Here is a 10,234-nt window from a genome sequence, read left to right as displayed (position 1 = left end):
TTGCATTGTGATCTTTGCTGTGTAAAAAAAAAATCAATATAGGTTACAAATGTTACTTCTGCGTCTATATGATTCTAAAGTGAACTGTAGTTTAATTTATATTTTTATTAGGGTAAATATTTGTATAAACCCAGTGTTTGTTGAGGTCTGGCGCCTCCCTAGTTTGTTTTATAAGTACACACGCACATCGAAGAACTTCCTGTTGACGTCATGACGTGGGAGCGTACCGAAACGCTCGAGCGATAGTTCTATCGGAGCCTGTTGTAGTTTCAGATAATGAACTACATTGTTTTATTCAGATCGGAGCTTTCGCCTATTCTTTCCTCTTCATAAAGGCGCCGAAGAGGAAGATTGGATTAGCGGTTGAATTGTTTTGTGTTAGGATTAACAGTTGTGCGGATTTAAAGAGAGAAATCCCACTTTCTCTCGCTGTTTCTCTCCGGTCGTTTCCACGGGACTGTAGTGTTCACAGGACAGGAGAAATGCTCTTCTTCTTGTAGGCTAAGCTTTTGATTTATATTGCTGTAAAAAGAGATATCTCGTTATCTGCTCTGGATATGGCTGAAGCGAGAGTGGAGGATGACGAGGAAACTTTTAGAGAGACGCGAGAGGCCGGCGGCGCGAGACGAAACCCGCGAGCCCCCAGCGCGGCTTCAGGTGAAGTGTTTTGGTGGCGCACGAGCTTCACATTTCATCCACATATACCTGTATATAGTGTGTGTGTGTGTATAATAAAAATATTTATTTTATTAAACTTAAAGCGGAGAAAAGTTATTTAGACTGTTACTTCGGCTTTCCCATTTTGCCTTTAGGTTCTGTGTTAATCTATTCATAAGCCGTATAATGAGTTTGATTAAATAATTCTTAAGAAATTATGAACTGGAACGATTTCTCTCTGGTGTGTGGAAATGCAGAAATGGTGGTCAGCCCTACACACTCCCCAGACAAAAATAATAATTAAGAAATATTATAGTAGTCTGTAATCATCCAGCTGAAATGCAGTCTGGTCATGACTAAAACACATGCATCTTGTAGAATTAGTGAGGGGTACAATTAAGAGCTGAGACATGAACTCTGCTGGGTCATGTGACCAAAGCCACCAATCACGTGGGCAGAAATGGCACCGTCTTATGTGACACAGATAATCCATGTTTACTCATTTACCCATTCTATGCACATTTTCAGAAATAAACCTATACCTGCACCTTTCCTTGTCATTGGTCTGGAACAATCCAAACCATCTCTTTACAGTTCTGACTCTTACTGCTGCAGTCAGTAGTTTTACTAGGTTTTCTATTTAACACTGTCGTGTTGTGCTGGTTAGATGATTCGTCTGACACTGTGACCTGAAAAATGACGTTTCATTTCAAAGTACCCAAGCTATAAAGAGAAAAAACAAACTTGCCTTGGCTTGCTTTGATCAAGGTACATCTTTTGTTCAAATCTTGTTCTAAATCGAGTTTAAGTACTGTAAATGTTTAAGTCTAGACTGAGTCTTAAGGAGGGTCGAGTCTTAGTCAAGATAGACACCAAAAATCGTCTTATATTTCACAAACTCTTTACCTTACCTTCAGTCATGTATTGCTTCTTCTCCAGCTTTATGGATGTAAAAAGAAAATACAGCATTAGCATTAATTTACTCCTGGTAAAGACCACATTTTAGTGAGACCAATGTCCAAGATCAAGACATGTCCAAGTAGGAAAAGCAATAACTCAGAGAAACGTCCAAGTCAATACAAAACATCTCGAGACCAAACTCAAGTCCTCCATCTCTCTGGCACAGTGAATGTAGTGAGATATAGTATGCTAATAAATATTACTTGATGGCCACGGGCTTAGCCAGCTGGTTTATAATTCACTTGAATAGAACTGAATCGAAACGTAACTAATTAAACACACAAAGGATAAAGTAAAGTGTGCATTGTTTCTCTAACCTTGAAACTACTGTAAAACAAAGCATTGATGGCATTTAGTTATTGAGCTGCAAACATTTTCTTAGTTGAGAAACTGAGATTTATTTGCACTTGCACATGCCCAGATTCTGACACGCACACAAACGCTCACTCAATTATGTTGTAAATTACAGTCAGAGGGTTAGTACAGTTCTTTCTCTGGCTTTCTCTCTCTCTAGTTTGGCCTCGATCCAGTGAAAGAGAATGAGTTTCTGTACCAGACTCAATCAGCAGGTTTTTATTCATGTTTATTCACAAATTGTTTCAATACACTTCATTAAATATCTGGCAAACGGTACGTGAGTTGTGGTTACAAGCAAGTAATATGATGTTGCTCATTTCCAGGTTACTTTTGATTATGTAATTTCATGTCAGTTTTGTGTAATGTGTGTGTGTGTGTGTCCTTCTGCTGTTCTGTTGTGATTGCTCCAAGTTGGTGAGTGTGAGATCTCTGAGTTGGATAGCAGTTTTGACGTGTGTGTGTGTGTGTGTTTCAGATCGAGCAGATAGGAACAAGCCTGAACAACGCCAGTCTAGGTAAGAGAGAAACAAAACTCTCTACTAAACTCACTACTCTGAACTTGCTTAGTTGATTTGGAAAGTATGTGTGTGATCCTGTATTCCCCCTTTCCTTAATCCAAAGTCCAAATCTTGTTGCCTAAAAAAGCCCCTGATTTGAGCCTCTCGTTTGGAATTGTTAAAAGGGAAAGTTTGGGCTGAAACAGTAGAACGTCTTTCTCTGTCCTCCTCTGCTGGAAATACTTGTCGACTTGCGTCAGGAGTAAACAAGGTATCGGTTGTTGATGGTCCAGGGATAATTAAGTTTTTTGTCATGTTTGTGTTCATGTCTGGCTGTATGACTGATATGTAAGCACACGGGCTGCGAAAGACGTGTAATTTGTCTGAGAAACAGCACCTACATGTCACATTACCTAGTGTGCGAGGATTGTAAACGGTGAGGTTTAGAAGGATGTGCTAAGCTTCATGAAGCAGGGATGTCTTATACCCTGAATGGCAAGTGAAAATGGCAACGGTTATAAATGTTAAAGAAAATCGAATGTTAGTCAACCAGGACATTTTCGGTGTCTGCTTCTTTTGCCAGTTTTCTCTATAACGTGAACTCATCATTCCTTAATAATTGCTCATTACGTGTCTTATTTACTAAAAAACATGTCCTTTCTTGTTTTTAATTATTTGTAATGATTTCTGTTGTGGATCATGCCTGAAACGTGTTATAACTAATTCCAGCCATTCCTGTCAATGTCTCTTTTTTTTCCCCCACCCTGGAGACTCCTTCCAAGAAATCCTACAGACAGCTAAACAATTCCACACAACAATTTCTGTTTCACAGAATTACTGTGATCAAAGAAATAACGAGTGCTGTGGATGTACAAATTTGATCAACCTACTGAGACAGAATTGAGAATCCAATAGTATAAAATGAGCTCATTTGACCTTTCGGTATTACCCGTGGCTTGAGAATCCAGCGGACGACAGTAGAATGTCGATGTCAGATGGGGAATGCTGGTGTGGTCGGTCGCTTTATGATGGAAATATTTTTCCCATTACTCAGCATAAACCCACGTTACTGCTAGGAAACAAGTTCACAGTGAGCGTCTGAGTCACAGCTGGAAGCAGCGAGCTATTTTGCTAATGTTTTAAAGTGAAACGGAATGGAAAAACTTAACATAACTTACTCTTTCTGTTTCAGCACGCAGGGTGCACTCTCGTCGATCAGAGCTGTGATAAAAAGGAGTGAGTACGCCTCGATTTTTAGATGTTAATCACGTGTGAAGGTATTTTGTTCTCATGTTTTTGTTTTTTTCCATTTGGACATTTTTCAGCATCCACCAGAACAGCTGCTCCGACTGAACAGACCAGAGAGAGACGGTGAGTGAGAAAGGTCATACTACTGTAGGGAAGTGATAGAGTTCTGTGAAGTGGCCCTCTACACCCCAAATCAGTCAGCCTAGTCAACACAGTCTGACCAATAAGAATTGAGCTTCTGACCAATAAGAACAGTGTTGTGGTCTAATATGATCTGGTGTTAAAAATCTGTAGATATTTTAATTCTTTGTTTTTGTTCCGCAGACGTCCAGAGATCACCATTCTTGCAGCTGAACCACTGGCTACAAACTCCTGGTTTCCAGGGACATCTGGGGCATTTCCTCTGGCTCCGCCCCCTGCTCAGCCATCGTGGACCAGTTCTGTTACAGTAGAGGTACAGAAAACTGTAACACTTGGTAAAAACACTAATTAAACACAATTCATTTCGGTCAGTTCAACATGAGTGCTTTTCTTCCCCCAGCTTCCGCCACCTTCATACGAACAGGTGATTCGAGAAAAAAGTCGTGAGCAGAATACCCACACTTCCACCGTCTCTTCCTCCTCCTCCTCTTCCTCATCACCCTCCTCCTCATTATCGTCATCCTCCTCATCCTCCGCTCCTCGTCACACTGCCACCATCTCCACACAGACCGATCCGGAGCCTTCTGAGCCGCAGAGCTGCACCAGACCCTCTAGTGAGTCTCAGATGGAAACAAGCTGGAGTTTGGAGATTTATTTAATTTATGTAATTTTTTTTTTTTTTTTTTTAAAAAAGACCATTAAACTCTAATATTTTAGCAACATACTTGTCGCACATTTTCCCCTTACCGTTACACCTCATTCACATAGATCCACATGATTGTAGCCTTCAGTAGCAGACTCTTCCTAGAAATCATTGCTATCTGATGCAAATTTATTTCCCCCTTCCCAGTTTTTGCCCCCTTTGAACTTTTCCACATTTTGCAGTGCAACATCCTGGAACTTATTTATTACATTTTATTTATTATTATTATTTATTTATTTATTACATTTTTCATGATGTTCTATGTGCTAACAGTCGCAGCCCAAATGTCTGCTTATGCATGTCTGTGACCATCATAATGTGTAATTGCCATCACAAAATTTGTAATAATGTGGAAACTTGGAAAACATGAAAGGTATTGTGCTGGAGTCATCACATATTTTTAATAATACTGTTTAAAAGATTATTTATATCAGATCTGCCTTTGGTACATAGTTTTATTAAATACCTGCATGTTAGAAACTTTAGAACACGCCTCTGACTTGAGCTTTATGCTGCTGGAGTGACGCTGGTGTCTGTATTTATAGATGACAACATTGGAAACCACACAAAGCAAGTCGGTCTCAATTGTCAAGTCTATAGGTTAGATAATGCCAGTGTATAAACCAGCGCATAAACTTCTTATAACTTCAAGTACCAAATCAAAGAAAGAAGCTTTACACACAAAAATCTCTATCAAGTACATATGGGATAAAAAACAAATATTGTTTCTTTTTGGCTGAAATCTTCCTCCACCTAAACATGTTCCTGTTTCTTATCCATTGTTTCTTCCAGTGCGCCGGCCCCCAAAACCGCCTCGTCCGTCCCTCCCTCTCACTCCTAAACTTGCCGAGCCGGTACTTGCACACACACACTCTTTGATTGAACTGGATGAGCCTGATCCCTTGTGTTCCACACACGCTCCAACACACCCTCCTAGTGGCGAGCAGTGTGGTGTTCAGACTGACTTCACTCCTGCACTGGAACCCTTGACTCCCATCATTCCTGACTCCTCCCACATCACTCATAATTCTCAGTCACAGGCCCTGGGGAAGCAGGAGGTTACAGCACGCCCCAGGCCACGCCCTCGCTCCACAGCATTAGTGCAGTCAGTGATTGAAGAGGAGGATCAGGATCAACCAATAACAAGAGAGGTCAAAGTTCAGACCTTGGTGCGCCTTAAAGACAATAGCACCGAGAATGTTTTTGCTGGCTTTACTGACACTTCAGACACCGCATCAAATAAGTATCTACAGGACCTGTTGGATATCTTCGGTTGTGATAAACCAGACACCCAAACCAAACAACCTGATGCCCACAATGGTAAGAACGATGAAGAGGAACGCCTTACTTCGGAAAGCTGCTCGGTTTCCACGGTTGCGACTGAATCTTTGGAAATTGTAACAAGACCAGAACCACGACCAAGAACCCAGATTCTCAAACAACATATCTCCACAAAACCATCTGACGCAACAACACTGAGTGTGGAGGAGACCATAGCGTCTTCAAAAGAACAAAATAAGCCAGTAGTTCATCCAGTTCCTGCTCCCCGACCCCTGGTGAAAAAGTCGTCCGTGTCCCAGGAGCAGGGTTCTTCAGAGGAGAAGAGCGAGCGCTGTCCTCTCCGTCTGCCCCCCAGACCTCCACTTGCTGCACGCATGTCTGGAGCTTCCATCCAGGAAGATGGCGCTCAGCCTGCAGAAGTGCCCTTTAACCCTGGGAAGCCTGTAGCAATCACATCTTCCAGCAGAGGCAGGGGAAAATGTAAGAATATGTTTCTTTCTGTTGGTTCTCCTGCTGATGGAGCGTTCAAGAAGATTAAAGGAGTTAATGTTAAAATTTAAGCTAAACTGTATCTTCTGCATAGAAATGACTGAATTAGTATTTGGACTTAATTCCATTTACTGAAAAAAGAACAACATAACATAGGTTTATGCAAAACTTCAATATAATACAAGTCTGGGACAGATGAATTCACTTAGCAAAAGACAGTCACTACAGCAACAGTAGATAGAGATTAACTTCAAAAATATTTGCATATCTTTTAAAAGCTCGGATTGTACAATGAAAGTGAGTTGTCTCACATCCTAAACTCTCCTCCCTAGAAGGCATTAACGAGTACTGGTGGTTTCTCTATCAGGTTTTGTTTTAACAGTAAATATCTGTTTACAGACTGAACAGAATCCTGATCCTTGCATTTAATGTGTTCAGGTCCTGCTAAACCCATGTCCCACAGGAGGCCTCCACTCCCAGCACACACTCCTGCACAGGTAAGTAATATTACACTGTATGTAATATATTCTTTTTTTTAAGCTTAATAAGTTATAAATTTGCAGTCTTTGGTGAGTTGCTGTGGTAGAAAAGGAATAAAACACTTCAGCACATGCTGTTATATGAAATGAATCAACTTTAGGATGGGAACATTTACATCAATTGACATTAGGCTGGATCACACCGCCCTGTCTTTGCTTATTTACCTAAAAATACACACCCTGACGTGTGTGATAATCAACTGGAATATTGGTGAGATTAGGTAACATTAGTTTATTTGGATTTTGGATATATATATATATATATATATGCTGGTTGTAGTAAGTGTGTGTTTGTGTTTTCAGGATGCTGTTAGTTCTGTAGGCGTCAACAAATCCAGACCATCACTACAACACCAGTAAGTCTAACAAACCCCTTTTTTACATGTGTGTGTTTGTAGTTTTCAGATAATCAGATTTGCATGTACTTCTAGTTATTAGAAAGTAACTCTTAGTAAGCAGCTCTGTCTAAATTCTCATACTCTTTCTGTTTTGTTTTTTTTTAGAGCCAGTGAGGGTAAGCTACTTCCTCTGCGTCCTCCTCCAATCAAGTCGAGCAAACCAGCAGGTTCCTCCCCGAATCCTGCTTCAACCAATCAGCACTCAAGTTCCAGGGGAGCAAAACGAGGACCACCACTGCCCCCGAGACCAACACCTGGGCACCCTCTTTACAGAGACCACACAGTAATTCGTGCTTTAAAAAATACCTGGAAAATTCTGTGCAGTTTGTCAGCATTTCTTATCAAGTCATTTGGTTTTCTTCAATATATATATATAATGTGACCAGGGATGTACAAATTTCAGACCTGTGCATCTTGTTGATGCTTAATAATGTGTGTGTGTGTGTTGCAGAGCAAAACCCCTCAAGAAAACACTAAAGTAAATCTCCCTAGCAGGGAACCTGAAGAATCTCACCCACAGGTAATCGCCTCAAACACACACAAAGACACATACACATTGTAAATATCAGCTAAACGAAGGCTTGTTCTCATGCCTCTCCAGAAAGAGAAGCTTCTTGTTGTTCTTGATGACACAGCGGCACCAACAGAGACACAAGGCTTCCCAAGAGGTATGAAAGGTAATCATCAGTACACGTTGTCAGAAGAAGCCGTCCCTCAGAAGAGTCTGGAGCTGAAGATGGAGAAGGAGACGGAGGAGCAGCAGCCCGAGACAAACGCCAGCACCAGGTTCTCCGATTTCAAACATTGTCACCCCACGCCCTCCTTCTGCATCTCCGTCTCTCCCTAACCTCCTTCTTTTTCTTCTGTTTCCTGTCCTCAGGTATAGAGCCCGATTTGCGTTTAATGGCGAAGACGGCGAGTTGACGTTTCATGACGGTGATGTAATCACGTTAATAGCATATGTAAATGAGGAGTGGGGGCGTGGCAGCCTTAATGGACGTACTGGGATATTCCCTTTGAATTTTGTCCAGCTTGTTCAGGAAAGTCCAGCAAAGAAATCAACACCTGAGTCACATGGTACATAATTATGTTGTCTGTTCAGTGCAACTCAGTGCTGATGAATTCTCAAATCCTGATTGGTCAGATGTTGTTGATTGATTCTCTACAACAGCAGCTCTGAAAATATGGCTGAAGTGTTTTGTTATTCTTTTGTCATCGGTCTTTCTGCAGCTCCTGTGGTACGTGTAGGAGAAGGGCAGGCAGGCCGAGCGCTGTATGATTTCACTCCTGAGTCTGAGGATGAACTCTGTCTCAAGGTGAGTGTAAGAGAGACAGAGAGAGTGTGTGCGCATGTGTGTGTATATGTGTGTCTGAAAGAGAGAGAGAGTGTGTGTGAGAGAGAGAGAGAGAGAGAGAGAAAGATGGAGGTTGTGTGTGTATGTGAGAGAGAGGAAGTGTGTGTGTGTCTGAAAGAGAGAGTGTGTGTGTGAGAGAGAGAGACTGTGTGTGTGTGTGTGTGTATGTGAGAGAGAGAGAGGAAGAGTGTGTGTGTATGTGAGAGAGAATGTGTGTGTGTGTGTGTGTGTGTGTGTATGTGTGGTATTCCACATTGCAAGTTCTTGCCTGTGGAGTCTGACTCCAGACTCCAGTCTCCAGACTCCTTCTAGACCTGATTACAGCTTCTACACAATATCATTACATGAATCATCCTCATGGTCTGTGTAATAGAGTCCAAGGCTTAACCTGTGCCTGGAAAAGGTCTGCAGGATTCCTTCGTGTAGGTCTGTGGACAGAACAGGGTTCAAGAGTTTGTACAGAAAACTGTCAGCTACACAATACAGTGAAATTCTTACTGCGTGGCTTCTCTAGTGACCTCAGACATAACTTAAACAAGACATAAGGAAGACCTTTCTTATGTCTAACAATGTAAATAGTATAAACATGTATGTGCAACAGTAATAATGTATGTATGAGGACATGGATTTATTCTCAACCCTTTTCCAACATCACACGCTGCATATCCTTGATCTGTAATTCATCCACAATGCTTCACTAAACTGGTGCATTAGTGAAGGTTTGTCTTGTGTTTTTTTGTGTCTGTGTGCAGGTCGGGGATGTGGTGTCCTCCCTGGAGGAAGTGGATGAGGAATGGTTTGTAGGGGAACTTGCCGGCCGACGTGGCATCGTCCCCAAAAATTACATCCAGGTGCTTTAACACCCTGTCAGGATGCATACAGTGAAAAGTATTTCCATGTGAAAAGCTTCATGGCATGTGTGAATGTGTATCCCAGTGGTCTCCGTCTACATTTACTGAAAAAAAAATCCAACACAATCACTTGCTCCACGGTAGTAAACACAAAACTCACTCAATGATTGTGTCTTAATCCTCTAGTCCTGTTCTGTTCTGCTCTGATTATCCAGTCTGTCATCCCGAAGCCAAGCACTGATACCGTATAGTTGTGTAACTGAACTGTAAAGAGGGCCTATGATTTGACAGACTAACACCAGTCGATTTTTTTTTTTTTTTTTTTTTTTTAATGCTTTTTGCATGTTTTTTATTTTTTGTAATCTGCACAGGATACTTTTTGAGGTAGGTTACGTCTACTGTACTAAATGACACTGTGAATAGGTGAATAGTGATCTCCCACTGAAACTCCTGTATAGTCTGGAACTTTGCATGATTTGTGGGGAAATGATGTCACAAAGCCTTAACCCAAAATAAACCCAGATGAATTATGATAAAGATGGTTTGTCTTGTTGAATATTAATCACAAAGCTATGAATTCATTCATATGTAAATTTCACACCCACATCTTTATCACTGCATGTTTTATGGCTGAATCCATGTATACTTTGCAATGTATAGTTTTAAAAATCTACAAATCTTCCGGAACCTAAATCTTTTGCACGTATCTCCATTATTAAGTCTTTAAGCGTCATTAAGCCCTGCAAAAAAGAGGAAAA

The 10,234-nt window shown here is 41.1% G+C and overlaps 1 protein-coding gene across 2 annotated transcripts; it reads left to right on the top strand.

The window, feature by feature from the left end:
* Positions 1-207: 207 nt before the first annotated feature.
* wu:fy63c09 (uncharacterized protein LOC797544 homolog) lies at positions 208-10,030 on the top strand. 2 transcript variants are annotated; one of them, XM_058410654.1, is made up of 16 exons: positions 208-657; positions 2,132-2,186; positions 2,450-2,489; positions 3,664-3,707; positions 3,797-3,842; positions 4,044-4,173; positions 4,261-4,474; positions 5,356-6,324; positions 6,772-6,830; positions 7,176-7,228; positions 7,376-7,553; positions 7,722-7,790; positions 7,872-8,056; positions 8,151-8,347; positions 8,501-8,586; positions 9,378-10,030. In XM_058410654.1, exons 1-16 carry the CDS (start codon positions 580-582, stop codon positions 9,483-9,485), a joined length of 2,511 nt encoding a protein of 836 aa, XP_058266637.1. In that variant the 5' UTR covers positions 208-579; the 3' UTR covers positions 9,486-10,030. The 2 variants fall into 2 exon arrangements, with proteins under 2 accessions (XP_058266637.1, XP_058266638.1); XM_058410655.1 differs by lacking the exon at positions 2,132-2,186 and having other exon boundaries at positions 9,378-10,029.
* Positions 10,031-10,234: the final 204 nt, after the last annotated feature.

This window comes from Hemibagrus wyckioides, linkage group LG15, assembly GCF_019097595.1.
Source record: "Hemibagrus wyckioides isolate EC202008001 linkage group LG15, SWU_Hwy_1.0, whole genome shotgun sequence".
NCBI classification, from domain to species: Eukaryota; Metazoa; Chordata; class Actinopteri; order Siluriformes; family Bagridae; genus Hemibagrus; species Hemibagrus wyckioides.
The sequence above is the reverse complement of the archived record's forward strand: the minus strand, read 5'-3'. Positions and strand labels throughout refer to the sequence as shown.